The sequence below is a fragment of the Sinohyriopsis cumingii genome, chromosome 2, assembly GCF_028554795.1.
Source record: "Sinohyriopsis cumingii isolate HCF-2022 chromosome 2, ASM2855479v2, whole genome shotgun sequence".
Taxonomy (NCBI): domain Eukaryota; kingdom Metazoa; phylum Mollusca; class Bivalvia; order Unionida; family Unionidae; genus Sinohyriopsis; species Sinohyriopsis cumingii.
This window is the reverse complement of record NC_142962.1, coordinates 75,503,858-75,525,545: the sequence shown is the minus strand read 5'-3', so window position 1 is coordinate 75,525,545 and position 21,688 is coordinate 75,503,858. Positions and strand designations below refer to the sequence as shown.

The window sequence follows — 21,688 nt, the reverse complement described above, 5'->3', positions numbered from 1 at the left end:
AAGCTTCTTTGATAAGAGGAAAACTATGCAAAGGCATAAATGGAGTGACAATACATTAAGAAGGCAAAAAAAAAAAAAGAATGAAAAATATTTGTAATACCTGAAGCTGGTCTGGGGTCATCAGGAGACAGTCTGTATGGTGGCTAAAAATATATATATATATAAAAGACTGTACAGGTCTACAGGTTAATCAAGCCAATTCCACAATTAATTGTCACAAATTCTTGTTTTCAAATAATAATTGCATTAGCTTATTTTAAGAGGATTTGTTACATTTTCTATTTCAGAAAACATGTACCTGTTTCAAAATATGCACAAACCAGATAATTTGCTACAGTAAAACTCTTTTCAGACGTCATTTATCCAGACTGTTTCTTTTTTTTCATAACTGTGTTGTTTAGGACAATGCAAAGATTTTTTTATACGTATTAAAACCTGATGTTATGTTATAAATAATATCTGACACAAGGAATCTGGTTGAGGCATCAAAATGTATTCCCAATAATTTCATTGCAAAATGATGCTTTGTCAAATAAAACAAATATTTTTCTTCATGTAATCAATGCTATATATATATATATACATATATATATATATATATATATATATATATATATATATATATATATATATATATATGCATATAACTGGAGTCCAAATGCAAACAACACAGACTGATCTACCATCATATAATGTGCTAGCAGATCAGGGTCTATGTTCTTCCTTCTACTGACTACTTCTAACAAATTGTACAGACACAAATCTACTCATTAATTATGTGCTAACAGATCAGGGTCTATGCAATTTGCCATCAGATCCAACTTTTTTACAATTATAATCTTACATTTGTTCTCAATGCGAATGAAATTTATGGAACTTGACAAATAATTTCAACCCTTGCTCTATGAGGCTCGTAACCAATATATATCATTCAAATCTGCCTCATAAATGTCATATGTAATGAGCTATCATGTAACATACTCTATCTGTGCACAATCTATACATGTACTTTATATACTCAGTTATAAGTGGAGACTAACTGCAAATGCAAAAACCCAGCTCTGTTATTGCATAAAATGCTGGCAGATCTAATCTATGCAGTTTGTTGTTGTTCTTTTTGTTGTTGTTAGTGTAGGGTTAAGCGCCATTTTTCAGCACACGATAGGCTATACATGGTGGCCAGTATTAATGGTGGAGGAAGAAACCGGGAAATCCCTGGAAAGAACCACTGACCTTCGTGAAGATACTGGCAAGCTTTCTCACATACCCACACTGGCCGAATCCAAGACTCGAACCTACGCAGACAGAGGTGAGATGGCAGTAATCCATAATGAAGAGCGCTTTAAACCACTCGGCCACTCAGGGCCACTTCTATGCAGTTTGTTAAGAATAATTAATATAGCAAATAACAAAGACCCTGATCTGCAAGCACATTATGCAATAGCCAATCAGGGTCTATGCTGTCCACAGTTGGACTTGACTTATAAAATTAGGATTTCAAATAGGTAATGTTAGAATGTTGTGATACTGAATTTATGAAATGAGTACAATGATTTACAGCTTTTGCAGCCCTGGCATGCAATAACAGGAAATTACTTAACAAATTTCATAAATTTAGTATTACATCATTCCCCATTTTATTACAAAGATTTTATTTTAGCAGAGATTTGATAGAAAGAAGAACAAAATAATTTTGGCATTCATTAAAATCTGGTTCAAATGCTGCTTTGTGCACGAAATAATATTCAAAGATGCAACTTGAATGAATAATGCACAATTTGATATCCTGTAACATTTATAAGTAGATTATTTACAAATGATAATTCAAAGTGAAACATTATTTCCAAATCAAAAGAACATTTGACACAGACATGGGATCACCAATGGAATTTCCTGTGTGATGTCTTTATATAGGTCACTTGCTTTGAGTAGGTGATTTTATATATATATATATATATATATATATATATATATATATATATATATATATATATATATATATAAAATGAGACTGTTTACATTATTTCCACCTTAAGTGTGTTGGGTCAACTGAAGTAGCTTTCCAGTTGTTTATCTTAAGGGATGATTACTGGATGCAGAAAATTTACTAAATCAAGTCTATAAAGGTGTCAATGTGTAAAATAATCATCAAAATTTAATGTTTTGTGACCAAATATTTGTATTATTTGATTTGGAAGAATGCTGCAGCTAGATAACTTTCTGTTAGTTTTCAAAAGAGAGATGAGTTTAGTTACTCCCATACACTGACATTTAAACCACACTTGTCCTGGGGGTGGGTGTACAAGGTACTGATCTTCAAGTTTTATGCTTGTATGCCCCTTCTATCCATTGACTAATAATCTTAATTTCATTTGTAAATGATCACATGTGGGATAAATTGGCAATATTCTTTTTTTTCCAATACCCTCTGGACAACCAATTTTAAAGATGGCCACCAAATTGTTGATAAAAGTACAAAGGAAAAATGTTCCAGAAGGTGAGGTAAGGAAAATTCCCACAGTTGTAACCTAATAAAAATACTGTACAAGAATTTCACTGGCTTATCACATTCACATTATATGATATGTTATAACATGCTGACATATCATAATTAAATTATTAAACTGCACACACTTAACACTGTATGTAAGGACACACTTTACACTGTATGTAAGGGGTACCAACAATGTCATATGTAAATATATTGCTTAAACATGCAGGTTTTGTATGATCCAAACTAACACTCTATCTGTATTTAATAAGTTCCATGCGTACAACACAGTGGATTGTGATTGAAACATACAATGAATTTAAATTTATCATTTTAAACATTATCAAATGTATTCCCTTGTCAGATAAATGAATGAAGTTATGTTGTAACGAATCTTAATGTTGCATATGAATTCAATATATCTGGGTCAGCGTTATGTACTTAAAGAAACTCTTGACATTTTACTTGCATCAGTGACCTTCATAGTTTAGTTTCCTTATACTAATCATTCCTGTCTAATTAATTCATGTAGTTCTTTTCACATCAGAGCTTATACCTCATCTCTGGATGACTGCTGTGACTTTCCTCTGTCAAAAAAATCTACCGAGTCTGCAATTCCTAGCTGCTGTAATCTCTCATTGATATCCATTATACTACCTGTAAAACAGACAGACATTTGACATCATATATAAAAATGGAGATACCAGTATTGTATTTGACAACTTGAATCATGAACCATAATTGATAATAAAGAGTAACGACAATGAGAGTAAAAGTATCTTGTCCAGGGACATACCTTGTGTGCAAGTCTGGACCGCTAATCACAACTCGTTTGAGACTGAAGAATGCTAATATTGGTTTCACTGATGCAAAGTGAGCTATACCAACAAAGCATCAGCTAAGCGGGAAAAATAAATCTTTACAACTGTACAATAAACTACATACCTCCTAATCAAACCACACTTTGAAAAACAATGGTGATACAACAGTATAAAATATAATTCTCTGTGATGCTACAATGTTGGTCAATGGAAAAGTCACTATGATATTGAGCTCTGAGGTTTCTACAGTGTTGGTTACAAGAAGTCATGGTGACACAATGAAATCAAACTGGTACTAAAGTACTGGTAGCAGGAAGGGTCATGATGTCACAATGATATCAGATTGGTGCTACACAATTAGTCACAGAAGATCATGGTGACACAGTGAGATCAATCTGAGGTACTAAAGTATTGGTCGCAGGAAATTTACGACGTCAACATATCAAACTTTGCTGCTACAGTATTGGTCAAAGGAAAAGTTTTGATGTCAACATATCAAACTTTGCTGCTATAGTATTGGTCACAGGAAAAGTTTTGATGTCAACATATCAAACTTCACTGCTACAGTATTGGTCACAGGAAAAGTTTTGATGTCAACATATCAAACTTTGCTGCTATAGTATTGGTCATAGGAAAAGTTTTGATGTCAACATTTCAAACTTTGCTGCTATAGTATTGGTCACAGGAAAAGTTATGATGTCAACATATCAAACTTTGCTGCCATAGTATTGGTCACAGGAAAAGTTTTCATGTCAACATATCTAATTTTGCAGCTATAGTACTCATCACAGGGAAAGTTAAGATGTCAACATATCAAACTTTGCTGCCATAGTATTGGTCACAGGAAAAGTTTTGATGTCAACATATCAAACTTTGCTGCTATAGTATTGGTCACAGGAAAAGTTTTGATGTCAACATTTCAAACTTTGCTGCTATAGTATTGGTCACAGGAAAAGTTTTGATGTCAACATATCAAACTTTGCTGCTACAGTATTGGTCACAAGAAGAGTCACAATGTTATAATTATGTCAAACTGTCCAAAAGTAAACCATGGAATTAACTTCAACCAATCATAAAGTTGTAACATCACAAATCTGTTTACTTTTTTAACATTGTTCTAATTTTTAGTACATTTAAAACCATTTTCTTTACAGTAAGATGCTTACAAAATTGTCTCTTCTTTGTCATTCTAATCCAATTTCAAATTACTTTTTGGATATAGTGTCATTTGTCACAATGCTATCTATCATGTGGGTGTTAATGTCATCATGTGGGTGGTGATGCATCATAGGGTGTTAATATATCATTTGGGTGTTAATGCATCACATGAGTAGTAATGTAATTGTGTGGGTGGTGTCATCATATGAGTGGTAATGCATCACATGGGTGGTAATGTCATCATGTGTGTGGTAAAATGTCATCATGTGGGTGGCAATGCATCACATGGGTGGTAATGTCATCATGGGTGGTAAAATGTCATGTGTGTGATAAAATGTCATCATGTAGGTGGTAATGCATCACATGAGTGGTAAAATGGCATGTGGGTGGTAATGCAACACATAGGTGGTAATGTCATTGTGTGGGTGGTATCATTATATTGGTGGCAAAGCATCACATGGGCAGTAATGTCAGGTGTGTGGTAAAATGTCATCATGTGGGTGGTGTCATCATATGTGTGGTAATGCATCACATGTGTGATAGTGTCACCACTGTAACATTATGGTAACAAATTACAATAATATTAGCACTTTTTCCGTTTGGTGTTTATATCCATCTGATTTTCTGTGTTTAATCTACTGCATACAGTCATGTACAAGTCAGATCCAACTTCAAAAAGCACAGATGCTGTCACCTAATACACCAGCCTGACTGGATTAATTAACAGAATAAATGACCATGACCCTGATATTCCAGCATATTGTGCAATGGCAGATCAGGGTCTATGCTGTTTGCAGTTGGAACTGACTTAAATGTGAGTATCTATCCATTTACTATCTTTGAGATGTCTCTTTGAACATTTCCTAATACAAATACTCTCATAATATTCTTAATATGACTACTTTCTACAAACTATTGATTTGTCACAATTTTGTCTCATATCCCAAATATGTTCCTTGATTTTTTCTCTTAGCTCTTTTTGTATCTCCAGCATATAACTCTGACTTGTTGAGTGAGCATGACAGTTCAAACACAAAACTGTTTCATCTTGTAGCTTAAATCTTCCATTGCATAATAAGATATTTCACCTTACATATTTGTCTGTGATTTATTGACTTCAACATACAATACAGTCTGCCAATCAAAACTCTGCTTTCTGATTCAACTGACTGAAATGCTGAATATGTAAAAATGAACGAACTGAAAAATTAAATTTTAATTTCTACTATTTCAAAGAAATAATGCAGTAAGAGTTGTTTGTAGGCAGGCATTCGCAAGGTATTTCAACAATCTTTAACATAGGTCTGTGCTTGTAGACAATTTTTGAAAAGAAATTGGAAATTAAGTGCCAGTGACCTAATTTTGGAGCATGTTACATGTCAAAGTGGGATGAATACATATATGATGGATGGATGGATTAAACAAATTCCATATATACACTACACCACTTATTTCTCAAAACATGGATACTCTGAATAATAATTTACGAAGTCGAAAAAGATTTTAATTGTCCAATTAGATGCAGAAAAAATACAGTGCACCTGAGATCTCCAACTTACAAGTTAACTCATTAAGAAGCAATGTACTAAATCGAATCAAAATGATATGTGATATTATGACAGTGAAGCATGAAGCATGTTCACATAATACCTTTCCTTCTACCTGTAACGTACTTGTCTAAATACAAACTGGAAAGCATTACTGAAGAGGAAAGTGCCATGGAGTGCTCCTGCTAGATATTTTCTTTCATGTGGAGGTGGGTTAGCTGGTTGGTTGTATTTTAATGGCACTTTAAACACAATACAGGCTACATCATGCTGGAAAAAATGGGAGCTAAGTATCTTTTGAAAGGATACATCAAGGCAGTGAACACAGGCTGGCCTGGGCAGATAATGAATCTGTGAACCATTGCTTATAAGAGACCAACACTCCACTAATTCAACACACTGTACAGAATTGAAACCAAGGGCATTTTCTAAGCTTTAAGATGCATTTTCATACAGGTGTCATATTTAGTACTTTTTTTTTGCTTGAAGCAAACTCCACCTACTTCTTCAAGAATAACATTTTTCTAAAAGTTCCTTATATGTACATGTATGTAGCATCACAGTTATTATATGTAGCATCAGTTATTATCAGGTGTTTTCTTGCTTGTACAAGCAGCTGGGAATACCAAAGGGATACATGGAAAGCAAACAAAATGGGCATAGGTGGGTATGTGGGTCAATGAGAAGTATCTGTGAAATTCTGTCTAGCTAAAGCAAGGTCAAAATTACACATTAGGAATGTAGAGTAGATATACATGTTTCTTATGAAAATTTCACCTGTTTCACTTTCTGTATAGGATTCATCTATTCTCTTTGAACCATCTTTCTCTCTCCTGAAAATATACCAAAAACCAGTGAATAAGCAATACAAAGATTAATTAAGAAATCAGGACAGACATTTTCATTGGCAATATTGTTTTGCCTTAGAATTTGAAATTTTGGGAATGACTGCACATGTCTCTAATAATTATTACTTACAGCAGAATAACAAGACTGATTCAAGGATGATTAAAAATATCACAAATAAATATTGGGAAACAAATTACTCAACAAATGTTATAAATACCACAAGCAGCCTTGCACAACAAAAAAATACAGCTATAGAAAATAAAATGGGGAAATCATTTTATATCTTATATGTATGAAAGTGACATCACAAAGTAAACTCCTGTTATTCTTAAAAAGACCAGATTCTTAGTTTTGTTTCTTTTTCTTCCTGTTAATTTATTTCCAATACAAATTACAAGAAATGACAGCTTAACTAACTCATGAATGAAATTTTATAATATATAATAAAAATTAAAATCAACTTCACTGTCAGTTTTGCAGATAATAATACTGCAACTCTTGACAGTTCTTTCTAATCTCTGCAGTCCCTGAAGTATTCATTTTTTGGGGCAATGATTTCAGGACTGAAATGACTATCACTGTTGAAAATTACAATGGGTGACAGTATTTACAATACATCTCAGTACATGCTAAAGTGAAGACCACAGACCACTGGTCAACTAGTCTTATTGTTTCATTAAACTCATACAAACATAAAATATAAAAACCTAGTCATTTTTTATCATAAATATGAAAGTCTTGGACTCAGTTAAATTGATTTGCATACAAATATACATATATATATATACGTATACTATCTTTTAAGTGCTTGTTCTGTTTTGACTTGGATATAATTAACATTTTATTGCAAATCTATTCTACGATATACCCCAGTAGTATCTTTATTGGTGAGTTTGAATAACAAGTAATGCATATGATTGCTTGTCCTTATATATAACATCTGCTGTATGGACAATGGCTTCAATAGCACATTGACAGATTTTAATTTCCCTAAAGAGAGCCCTGTTTCATTACTGGCAGCCTCGCTGATCTGACCTCTTCTGTCAATTCTTGCACTCAATCTGGTTTGAACTGGAATAACCAAAGTGCTAAGCATGTTTAATTACCATGTAAATAAGACTGCAAAGCCATGTGGTTGTCGTGACAATGTACACTGTATTTAAAACAAGAATGAATCGTTGATTTAGCAGTGTTTATTGATAATGGAATATAGTAGGATTATAATACATGAGGATTATCACAATCATCAGGTAACTGAAAATAGCCCTTTTTTCTCTTTGCAAAATGCTACAAATAAAAACCACCCTGAATAAATATGGTCTTGTACACTGACAAAATTTTGTTTCATCACTCTCTCTCTCTCACAGACACACACATGCTCGCATTAACTAAAATGTGATTTCAAGTTCTTTATTTTTTTATCACAATTTGATGAGGTTATTGTTGCTGTAAAAGTATAAGTTGCACTTAATTTCTTGACAATGTGGTCTCATATCGTTGTCTACAATTTACCAATAAATAATACCCATAACTAAACCATCTTAATAATTTTGCCAACATTACACAACATAACAGCAACATATGCTCTAACTGCAGATGAGAATGCACACTGAGACATAATCCTCTCTCTCTTTCTCTCGTTCACTAATAACAAATATCTCTGAGTACTTTTATTTTTACTGTAATTAGATTGTTGAGTTGAGAGCAGAATGAGACAGAAAATACATGTTTACGTTGTACATTTGTAACATTAGGTTGTCGAGTAGCGTGTGTTCCGTAGAACTTGTTCAGGTACAATCCCTTTATTTTTCGTACACGGTCAGTACCACCAAATGATAACTATTTATTTTACATGTAATTTTTCGTACACTGGAATTAATAATTATATTTCGTGTACAAAACAAACATGAAATACGGTAGTCAATATTTGTGACATTTGGAGATCAGCATAATTTCCAAACAGGTCAAAGTATAAAACATATTTTATAGTACCAAGAGCTAAATAAATGTTGTGATATTTCTTCAAGTGTATTAAAAAGACATTGACAATTTGTATCCCTTTACCTAAATTCCTATTTAGGGTTATTTGGGGATGAATTGTCCCTGACTGTAAATTTGAATTAACCTTGCTTTGATTTACTCCAAAATAAAAAAAACAATCCAGGCAAATAAGGAATGTAAATGCATGTTACTGTTCACTGTTTCAATTGCATGTGTTCTTGCACATGAAAACTGAGTAGTAAATTAAAATTTTAGATAAAACTCAACAACACTCTTCAAGAATAAGAAGGGATTAATCTGTGTTTGTAAGTCTATATGCAGGCACTAACAATCACCAAAGGTGTAGCCTAGTAGTCTGTAACCCTTAAGCTGGTAATCAAACCTATTACAATTTCATATCCAGTGATTGAAAAGTTATGAATTGTTATATGGTGTGCCCATTTGGTGTAAAAGTTGACATACTTTTGCAGTGTAACATATTTTTAAACCTTTTGAATGACATCACTAACTACATGTACTAATCCAGCCATGGTGGCAATGCATCTTACGGTCTGGATTACATGCCTGACTCACTTAATTCAAAATACAATTTCAGGACAGGCGCATCAGTTAATATTTCCAAAATATCTTAACAAGGGTAAAACTGTTGCTCTTTGTAGAAATGTTGACAACTATCATAGCACTATGGATCTATCAGATAAAGGATGGAACAAAATAACCCAATATGGTCTCAGCACAAATTTTCTTGCATTTCAAGGTATAAATCTGTGTAACTTCCTTATGCAAAATTTGTATGTGACATATATGCACAAATACCATATGCTTCATCTCTTTCCAATCAGAAATCATAGTGTTTTTGCAACAAAGTGTAGGGAAAGACTTTTACAAATAGTTTCTAAATTCAGACTTCAAACCACTTAGTGATCAGAAATCGTAGGAAATTAAAATCCGAACACTGGTTGCTAGACTATAAATATATTCTTACATTATTAAAATAACAATTACAATGGTTTCAATTTCACGTTATTTTTCAGAATATTACTAATTAGCTTGGACAGTAAAATTGTCAGATAATGATAAATATATATCTGTAAGAAGTTCCCTGAAACAACACCACATTTTCTTTAGGAATGTAATGGGATATATGGATAATGGAATAATGTGTTCCAATGGATACAGAATAAAATGAATACTGAGTTGTCCCTAGTGACAGATGTTTATAAGTCAACATATAACTGCAAAAAAAATAGATGATAATCTGCCCTCAACTAATGTGCTGTCCAATCAGTGCCCATGTTGTTTGTTCTACTAATTACCTTAAAAAGCTCCATAGACCTTGCTCTGCTTTTGCATGATGCAAAGGCAAATGTGGGTCTGTATAGTTTCCATTTGGACTCAACACAATATATATATGAACAAACTTTCCACTTTATTTATCATCTGTCCAATTTACCATATTTTATATGCAAAATTAAAAAGGATGCACCTAGACTGAAATGGGATGAACAATTTTCTTAAAGACCATTTTAGATTGCAGTCAAACTGGATATAAAATATAAATATCCTTTTGATTTGTGACCAATAGGAACAAAAATTCATGTCATGATTCAAAAGAAAATTTAACAGCATCATACCGACTATATTCTGTGATGTGTCTATAAATATGTCTGATAAATCGAAACTATCTCTCACTCAAAATGGTTTATATATTACAATTTGAAATCTGAAAACCTATATCCATAACTAGGTGGTATATAGGTGAATTTAAATCCCTGGTAATATATTCATGATCAATATAAAAGAAAATCTTCTCCATAACAGAACATCACAAACAAATGATAACTTTCCAATCTTGAAAATTCAAATTCTAACCTTAACACTTTTCTTTTCACAAGTCTCTTCTCTGAATCAGTTTCTGAGACATCGTCCCTTAAGTCCCTTGCAATCCTGTGATTAGGATCCAGTTCAGGTTCATACATGTCATACTGGTCATTTTGCCTTATGTCAGGTTGCATATTATGTCTCCGTAAAAAGTCATGTTTGAACTCTAGTCGATTTTCCTTGCCATGACCAAGATAGTGGGAACGAACCTCAGAAGATCCCTGCCTATCTGAGAGGGAGGCTTCTTCAAGTGGTACTCTCTCACGCTGGACAGTCACCTTTGGCACCACTGGTTCTTTAAAATAAATTATGATTCAGTTCAAATACTGACTTGGTGTCATATATGTCAAACTGTCGATGACTTATAATGTTGGGCTTCATAAAAAACATCACCTGGGTTCATGAAAGAGTTAATACGTTTAAATAGGGATGAAACTCATAACACTGATGTTGTATTCAAAGCATAATTCAGGTATGATAAGCAAATCAGGTAAGTGAGAGAGCACTTACCTTAATATCAGACAAATACATAGATGTAAACCTGGTTTACTGTGAGAGGTACTAAAGTATGCATGAGATTTGCAACATGTATCTGGAGGTGTGCAAGTTCTACTCATTTGTAAATGAGACTGATACATGTGGAAGTGACTGACATGTGCTTACCCAGTTTATGTTTCTGTGAAACAGACATATACATGTACATACATTACATGTGCTTACATGTACAAAGACTGATGTATCTGGAGTGTGGGAAATGTAACTAACTAAATGTGAAAGTTGTTTCAGAGATTCATATGTGTGTATGTGTGTGCGAGGAGTGCTTACCTGTATATGAGATGGATGTGTCTGGAAGTGTATGCGATGACAAACTGGTATTCTCAGAACTAAGCTTGCTCTTCTCCTGGTGAATAAGGATACCTAAATCTGTCAAATTTAAAACAAAAAGAAAATTTCATTGATGCAAAAGAATTGGATGGGATAACATTTGTTAGTCCAATGTGACACAGTGCAGTGTTGTTCCCAGATAAGGAGTACAGGAAAGATGACTGGCCTTTCAGGGGATTTTGAATATGGTAATAGTCTCTTCCAAGGGTAACCATTCTACAATACAGCATTTTTACACACTTCTTTGGTGTATTCAACATATATATTGTCACTGCAAGTGATAAATTGTAGGTAAATGATAATAAGTTATTATGTAGAATATAATTATCCTTCCAAAACTTACTTCATGACCAATAGGGCACCATATTTTATTGTAAATTGTTGTTGCTGCTGTTGTTAGTTTTGTTGCTGTTGGGCTTTTTTCTTCTTCTTCATCTTATTATTATTATTATTATTACTGTCACTGTCTTAAAATTAGGAAACTGGGAGGAGTAGACAAGTTGTAAAATTCTAAAAATGCCATGTGTTATATGTATTTGAACCCCAAACAATGCAAGAGTATTAACATTCTTCTTTTCTTCATCTTTCCAAGGCAAAAAATACATGCAGCAGTTTTGAAAGAAAACTGAATGCATATTTAGTAATATGCACAATATAATGTTATAGTCTTACCAATAATAATAACAATAACCATTTATTACCTTGAAAATAGATAACATATATATAAAAAAAATGTCTTAAATTAGTTTTAACTTATATTTCTTATTTTATACATCCTTTAAATCCTTGAAAGAACTATGATTTAATGTATTGCAGGGCAGGATCTGTGTGTTTCCTAATTCATTAGATGTGCCTTTGAAAGAATGTTATTACCAATCAGTAGCATTTGTAGTACCCTTTGATTTTGTCCATGTCAGAACATATTTGTTATTCAATTTTCAGCTTTAATTTTAAGCAATAAATTACACGAATATCATTAAGTTATTAAATGACAACTATCCAAGGCTGTCAGAAACTATTTGTTAAAATCTGACAGGTGCAGATTCAATGCACTGCTATCACATATTTCTTGAAGTTTCTCAGATGAATGGACAATAATCAGCGTGTCAATTAGAATTTTAAAAAATGGCTGTTCCTAATCAAAGGCTGCAAAGAAATAATCCATTTAATCATATATGCTCAACTGCATGTCAATATGATGTCTAGTGAATGCACACACTGGCATGAGCAACCAGTTTGTATTAAGAAAGATCTCCTTCATGCAATTCGATGTGACGTTAATAGGCCTGCTATAAAATGAACAGTCTTTTCTCTGGGTACTAATATAATGCAGCTTATGATCATAAAAAATGCGGAAATTAAATTCAGCACATTTGCAACTAATAAAATGCAAGTTATTGGGAAAGGAACATGATGTGATGAAACAAAAAAGCCATCTTGGCATGGGAAAAGAAAGGTTAGACACAGCGCCATCCTAAAATGGCCGAGGGGAGACATTAAACACACTCATATTCAAGGATGAAAGAACTCACCTTTTTTAAATTCTTGTAGTCTTGAATCTGGAACTTGACGGTACCCAAGCTTTGACAACTCTTCTCTTATCTCATCATCAGTAAAATCAAGATCACTCATTTTTTTCTTTGTATCACCTAAGAATGTAAGAAAAGAATTTACAGTGAATGTTAATTAAAAAAAAAAACTTGAACAACAAAATGTTGTTGTTTTGGGCTTAATACCATTTTTCAGCACACAATAGGCTAAACATGGCAGCCAGTATAATCGGTGGAAGAAAAACCACAAGAAGACCAACCGAACCACGGTAAGCTGCTGGCAAGCTTTCTCATATACCCACAATGGTCAAGCCCAAAACTCAAAGCAAAATGGAAAGAGGTGACATGTCACTGATCAGGAAAGGTAAGCAATTTAGACTACATAATTAGCCATCTGGGGCTCCACAACAAAGATAACATTCAGCACACTTTTAATGATCCTATTTTTCTTGCTACATGTCACTGATGACATGATGACAATATTAAATACAGTAGAGAAATATGGCAAAGTTCTTGCCATTGACAGAGTGATACCTGTTATACTTACTGAAGTAATTTTTTTTATATGAAGGCCTACAAAATCGGAACTGAAGTTCATTTTAACAAATTGCTATTGTTTTAATTAACAAATTTTTCAAAACATAGCAAACAGTGATTTTAGCTTCATATATCAACTACAGTGGAACCCCGCTATAACGTGATAATTGGGGTCCGAAAAATTGGATTGTGTTAATAGCAGGGTTTTACAGTATTTTACTTTCTTTCAGAGAACAACTCATTGGCACATATATGTGTATTGCTGTCTGATGTATATGATGAATAGGGTATCAACACCATTCACTATCGTGCTGTCGTGGCATGCAGTTCATCCATAATGCACGTAATTCCACTGAAAAATTGCACACAGATTTACAGTATTCAATAGTTTTGTCCCAGATCATTGTGTCTAAATTCAACCTCTATTATATAGCATGAACAGAGTATTTACTTGACATCTGATATCGTACTGTTGGGGCTTGCAATTAATCCATAATAAATGTGATTCCATTACAAAAATTGTGTAAATAGCAATTTGTGTTTTATGACCAGAATTGGTGATCTGGATACATATTAACTGCCTCTTGTACACTATTTCATCATAAAATTAGTTTGAAACTGTAAATGAACCAGTAGGCCTAACGGGAAATAGTGGTGGACATCGCTAAGTCTGGGATGTACCAGTTTATTAGATTGTCTGTTTTCGTAAATCATCATGCAAATATATTCAGAAAAATATACAATTCATTGAAAGCAAAAATCAAGGTATTCTTTAATTAAAGATTTGAATTTAAAATGCAAATTATGTAGGTCAGAAACGTATGGGACAATGCTATGTTGTGGAATTCACGAGATGTGTTGTAAGGCCTAAGTTGTTTTCTGGCTTGAGACGTATTTGTGTAAATATGGAAAAAAGCACCAAAGCAGATACTATTTAACCATTGCCCAAAATTACTACAAGTAAGTAGACAAATAAATAAACCATAAATTTGTAATCCTGTCAATGGACTGTTGTAATGAAGCTATATTAAAGTGAGCGATTTTATTACGAAAACCTCTCCTTCTAAAAATAGATGCACTCACATCTGTGTTGATTCTTTAGGAAAGAAGGGTTAGTTCATATACTGACTATAAAGGAGACATGTCCGTAACTTTATGCATTTTAGTGTGTTATGTATGAATAGTTATGGTAATAAGGTATCTGCAACAAAGAAATGGGGACGAACAGTATGATCTGAAGACATGTGCATTTGCACTCATGTACATGGTACAAGGGTTGTTTCAAACATGTTTAGAAATCTTTGAAAGTGCCATTATTGTAAACTTTTACAAAGTATAAACAAATAAAAAGAATTTTAAAAAGTTGATTAAGGGTAGTTGATTAAGCATTTTTACTAACTTGAAATCACAGTAATATAATCTGGTTACTCAGTTAAAATTTGTTCCAGTATAGTTTCTGTTATTCTCTTTTAGAGTCATATGGCCAAAATAACTTAGAAAATTGTCTACTTGAAAATAAAGTATTGCTTAAATCCAAAGCTAAATGCAAGTATGAAAACTGGGAAATAGAGGGCTTAATTCAAATGAGAGAACATGTATGTATGTATGTATGTATGTATGTATGTATGTATGTATGTATGTATTATATATATTGCATTTCTTGCTTCACATCCACTTTGCCCTGTTGAGGTCTCATTTCTCCCTTTTCTGTCCAAAAGGAGAAGACACTTCTCCCTAAAATTCAAGTCTAGCTTGACTCCTGGAGGGGACTGCAACTTTTGTTGGTGGGACTCCAATTTTTACCAAAATGGGAGTCCTGGACACCTAGTTTTAAAATCCTTGTGAGACCTATGGCTATTGTTTGAGCAATGATTGTATACAGAATTAATTGAAGACAATCACAAAGATGACTTACTGGTTTTATTCATGGTTCAGTAATAAGTAACATTTCTGATAATGTTTATTTTGGCATAACATTTCAAGAACCTGGTGAAATTGTTAAATTTAAGAAGCTACACCACGATCGCATTGTATTCAAATTCATAAGCAAACTCTTCCCCAAAATGATAATAAAAGTTTTACACATTATTTTTCATACTTAATATAAAAAAATCGCGATACAAGAAAAATACACGTACATGTATTTAAAATGTCAGGAACCATGCCGCAACCATATTATATTCAAATTCATATGCAATTTCTTCCCCAAAATGATAATAAATTTATTATACACTATTTCAAGTACTCTGAACAAAAAATAGTTTTCATGTGCGAATGAATACACACAATTTCGGGAGCCATGCCATGACTGCGTTATATCCAAATTTGCATTACTGCAGGGCGAGTTATGGCGGGGTCACACTTATCAACAAAATGGCAATGAAACTTACACCATACATTTTCTGTTTGATCATGTCATGCTTTGCCACTTTTTATTAATTTGTAAAATAACTGCCCATGGAATAAAATTATGATACATAGAGCTGCTTGGCAGTATCAATGCATGAATCAGCAGTGCAAATTAACAGTCAATGGAGTGGCATTTCTGAGAACTGCTCAATTCTTCCCCTAGGGTGTAAAACTGAAAGTCAAACTGGGGGACAAATTAAAAAATTTGAGGTCACTGATGCACAAATGAGGGTTTTCACTTCCCTATGAATAGCCTTATCGGCTTGGTAGCCTCAGCAAGATGGTTTATTTGGTGTCTCAGGCAGATCAAAATTTTGGTCAATTCAGTTGTATCATGCAGAATATAAACTACTATCCAGCTACATGCTACTGGAGACTGAATTGTTTAGTGATGTGCTTGTTGACAATGGGACACAGTTTAATGACCACCATATCTATCTATCTATATGTGTGTGTGTGTGTGTGTGTTTATTTATGTATTTTCTAACAGAATGTCAACAATACATGAATTTTTTAACTTGTGACATATACTCAAATTCATGGATTTTTCATATACATGCTTTAATGCATTATTGATTGTATTACACCAAGGGAACACAATTAAAGTTCAGGGATCATGCTACCAGTGAAGTGGGAGACTAAGTCAACTTAAAAATGTAAACTTCAACTTCTTCTGTTAGGAAAGCATAAACAACTTCACCCTGTGATGTTTTAAATGTACGCTGAGTGACCATAGTGAAAGACTTTTGAGATGCTCCCTCACCCATGCCAAACAGTTCTGGTGTTGTATTCTAGCTCAAGTCGAAATGTAGGTATGAATCAAGCCAACAAAGCATTTTTTCATATCAACTGCACCAATACACAAACTCTTGCACATTCACAGGAATGTGTTTTGATAGATGAATGACCATTAACCCTTTCCCGACTAGTTAGCAGCTATCACAGCCTGATTTCCACAAGTTATCATTCGATGATAAAAATTTATAAACTTGTGTTTTAAAACTTAAACAATAGTATGTAAATAGCAATTTGTGTTTTAAGAATAGAATCAGTGATCTGAAGATCATACCTGCCACATGTGCATAATTTTTCTTCATAAAATCAGTTTGAAACCTTAAGTGAACTGTCATTGGGAAATAATGGCAGACATCGCTGTGTCTGGAAAGTACCTTTTTATTAGATTGTTTTGATAAACATCTGGGAAATATATTAAGGAAAATATAAAATTCATAGAAAGCAAAGTCTAAACATAATGTTATTGAAGATTTAGCCCAAAGATGCAATTATGCAGGTCAGAAACATATGGGACCATACTATGTTGTGAAATTTTAAAAGTATTGTAAGGTCAAAGCTGTTCTATGACTTAAATCATTTTTGTGAAAATTCAATAACAAAAAAGCAGCAAAGCAAATACTATTTAAAAACATGTCTGACTTTACTACAAGTACTCAGATAAATAATAAAGCCATAAATTTGCAATCCTATCAATGGACTGTTTTAATGAACTAGAAAATGAGTGGTTACATTTAGAATATCCCTCTTTCCCAAAACAGATGCAATCACATGCTGGCTATATTGATTTGGAAGGGTTAGGTTTATTTGAATATTAACTTTAATGCTTCAGTGTATTGTCTGTGAATAGTTATGGTAACGTTTTATTGGCAACAAAGAAATTAGGACTAACAGTATGATCTGAAGACACATATACACTTGCTCTCATCTCTTTAATCAGCTGCTGAGTCAAACTACAGCATTTACAAATTTGACCTAACACATGGCCATTTACAGTTCTTATTCAAGTATAATATATTTGTCTTGACACAAGGGTTCAAATGATCACGTGATATAAACAATCGATGAAGGGAAGAGGCCAATATCAATTTTACAATATTTGAATAAGTAGGCCACAAGGTTTGATGATCATGTTAATAGATAATACTGCATCTCAAAGTTACATCTTTTAAATACTGGACCTTAGTTCTAATCTTGGTATATTAAAGTCATCTAAAAAAACTCTGAATTGTTGTCTAAGAAGATACTAACTAATTACCGCCACAACATCATATATTGATTATTACAGTGTGTGCTTATAATGCACACTTCGGGGTGCAAGTAGAACCTTGGTGATGGCAACAGGCACCCACATTTTACTGATTACCATGGGAAGAATCTAATACCTGTACAGGACCTGAGTCTCATTGCACAAATGTCCTCCATTTTATGTCCCCAATCAGAAAGACTGGGTAGGTACATATTATGCTTATACAATTTTAGGCAGGTAGGGTTAGATATAAAGTCGCTTAATTATAAGCTGCTGCAGAAAGCAACAACCATCTTGTGCTACTTAACTGTCTCAGCGAATTCCAACTTTTCAAACGCGATGTACTATAATCTCCCATAACTGTTCAAATACCTAACAATCCCCACCCCTAAAAAAAAAAAAAACAATAAAATAAAACGGACTATTACCTCATTTATATGAACTTATGTTGTGAAATACCACAGCTGAAGATAAATATGTAACTTTCACTATATCGAACATAACTGTGGCTGAAATGCCTTACATCACTTATAACTTATTTTGCATGTCCAGAGATCTATCTGGTTCCAATAATTCTGCACGCTCAGACTTGTTTCAAATGCCATGGAGCAGATATCATTATATTCTTCTCATCCACTCATATTAACAAAGCATACATACCTTACACGCTTTAAAACCCTGTGAAAATGAATTCTTAAACTTGAATTTTTTAAGATTACATATTCAGCTGCAATGGAAAAATATATATGCAAAATTTAAAAATGAAACTGGTCTCGAGTGAAGCTTTACGATTCCTGCTAACATTGAAAAATGTAAACGTCAATGTTATAAGCGACAAATAAATATTAGACCAAACTGCGGACAATGCGGAAGATAAAGAATTTCTATTTTAAAAAAAAAATATTCCGGTAGCCATCGATGTGTGTGTGTGTCAGTGTGTTCTGTTGTAAGCCTTAATCTAATTAGCTTTGTAATATCACTTAACAGTAAAAGTTATTAGATAATCTAGACTGGGTTAGAACTGATGTATACCAACTGCTGGCTTATGTTATATGTTCACTAGGGTTTAAGTTCCATGGGAAAATACTTTCAGGGCAGTCTTTACTCTCCTTCCTAGCTGTATTAATGTCTTATATTTAATAAATAGTATAGAACGCCTGTAGTTATCCTTCAATAAGAAATAACATTACGCGCGCGCGCGTGTGTGTGTGTATGTGTGTGTGTGTGTTTCACGGACCCCCGCGTTCTAATAGTTGTACTTCAGGCTTGCTTGGAATAACCCCGCAGACAACAGGGGTTCCGAGGCCTAGATGTTGGGAACCACTGGACTAAAGTCAAAAGTGTCTGCACATTTTGCTTAAATTGGCATTCAAATTTTGTGATAAAATTATTAAATTCTTTGGAAAGGCAGCTCTTATAGAATCATGATTTGGCAGGGATTTCTGTATAGAAAAGCTACAGCTGAACTAAAACTGTCTTGTATCAGCTATAGTCGCTTATAAGTCGATTCCAACTGCGCAGATCAAGATCTGCCGTTACATAATGCATTTGCAGAGCTAAGCCTGTGTAATCTGTTAGGATGAATCAGCAATAAAAAAAAAAACAAACAACAACACAGATCCTGATCTGCCAGCCCATGGTGCACTTGTACTCCACATATAAGTAGTTACAAACGGTACGTGTCTCCTCTTGTTTTGTGAACTTCATTCTTAGTAAAAACCTGAAAATATTTGCAATCTTTTACTTAAACAAGGTGATAGAAATAGGGTTGTCTAATTTACGTTAAAACGCGATGTTTCTCAACAGCCATACGTGGAAATCTTGTTAACATGTACATTGCACATACTCTCATTAACAGATTTTTACGTGCTGTGTTTTGCGTACAAAAAAAATTAGTTTTCGATAATGTAACTTTGACGCGATAAGTGGTTGGAACATGCTTTCTTACCATGAATGTCAGATTTCAATGCTCTCAGGCCATCAAATGTCCTGTTTTCAATCTGCATCAGTGCGTATGTTTGTTTTCAAGCATTTTAATGGTATATTTCATACTAATGTTCCTCAAAATATGGTAGATAATAAATGTTGATTCCATGAAGTTTTCAGTTTACGATTCACTACATCCATAGAATAAAAATGGTATGTGTCGTTAATGTCGTATTTTATGAATCTTTGAGAAAAACATGTATTCACTTCATTTTGCTACTATTTTATAATAAATCTTTCGGATTTTTCCCCCCACCAAACTCAACTTTTTATCAGTGTTATCAAAGGACTACATGTATTTGTCACCTGGAATAGCGGAGAACTCGCCCCATGGAGAACTCATCCTGGAAGAACTCACCCCATGGAGAACTCGCCCTGGGAGAACTCATCCCAGGTGTCAGAAGTCACCCCATGGTGGTCGGAGAAGTAGCCCCACTTCGCCTGGAGAAGTCGCCCCAATAATCATATATAGTAATTCTGACATGTCGTCACATGGTTGTTAACGCTTTATTTATTGTTTGTTTTTCTTCAACTTAATAACTTATTAAATCTATAAAATTTGCAATTTTTCAACTTTTTCATGTGTAGGATAATTTCTGTTTTGTAAATATGTTTGGAATTTATTCAACGAATTTTGTAATTGACATTCATCTGAAATAATACGTCGGTATCTTTGGACTGGCTATATGTTGTACAGTTTGTACATGACATGGGATGACATGAAGAATATTCCACATATTGGTGGATATTAGTTTCCTTGATATGAATATTTGTAGAGATAGTGTTATCAATATTTTTTTAATTACATTTGCATCTAACAATGAAACATGTGTACTAGATGCAGTGTAAGTAAATTTAATCGTCGGGTGAAAATGATTTAGGCGATCAATACATTTTTTTCAGTTCTTCAGTTGAATGGTTCCAGATGATAAATATGTCATTTAAAAATCTGAACCAAAGAGATGGATTAAACTTTTCGTTTTGAAGAAAATCATTTTTTAATTTACCATGAAAGGGAAGAGTATGTGGGAGCCTTATTAATACCCATTGACGTACCCATTATTTGTATGTAATTCGTATTATTAAATTGAAAATAATTATTTTACAAATATCTTCACTAAAAAGTGTGCCATTATTAGGATTGTTATCAAGAAAATATTTACACGCTTCATTACCATCTGCATGCGGAATGTTGGTATATAGTGATGTTACATCTAATGATACCAAGATTGAAATTATCAGATAGCTGTGGAATAGACTTCAACTTTTTAATGAAAGTAGTTGTATCTTTAATTGTTTAATGTATGAAGGAAGTGATTTCAGTAAAGGTTGTAAAACACTATCAATAAATTTGGATAGGTTTTCGGTATATAAATTACAACCTGGAAAGTTTAAAGGTAAAGTATGGTCAGGATTTTCATGAGTTTTGGGTGTATGTGTAATTGAGGTGTACGTATGTTAAGAGGGAAAGTATCAAATTCCTCATATAGAGAATTATTATGTTTAGCGATCTCATTAATGCATGTTGAATT

At 33.3% G+C, this 21,688-nt stretch overlaps 1 protein-coding gene across 2 annotated transcripts in view; it reads right to left on the bottom strand.

The window, feature by feature from the left end:
• The window catches only part of LOC149805211 (centriolar and ciliogenesis-associated protein HYSL1-like), a 29,261-nt gene extending 10,288 nt beyond the window's left edge, over window positions 1–18,973 (bottom strand). Inside the window, exons 1-7 of one of the 2 annotated variants that reach the window (XM_089948468.1) lie at window positions 18,831–18,973; window positions 13,166–13,282; window positions 11,574–11,672; window positions 10,740–11,043; window positions 6,795–6,850; window positions 3,048–3,148; window positions 101–143 (exon numbers count right to left, since the gene is read on the bottom strand). In XM_089948468.1, the coding sequence (XP_089804594.1) occupies window positions 101–143; window positions 3,048–3,148; window positions 6,795–6,850; window positions 10,740–11,043; window positions 11,574–11,672; window positions 13,166–13,265 (703 nt within the window). In that variant the 5' untranslated portion in view covers window positions 13,266–13,282; window positions 18,831–18,973. Of the gene's footprint in view, window positions 1–100; window positions 144–3,047; window positions 3,149–6,794; window positions 6,851–10,739; window positions 11,044–11,573; window positions 11,673–13,165; window positions 13,283–18,598; window positions 18,749–18,830 lie in introns of those variants that run through there. The other variant, XM_089948475.1, reaches the window with a different exon arrangement.
• Window positions 18,974–21,688: the final 2,715 nt, after the last annotated feature.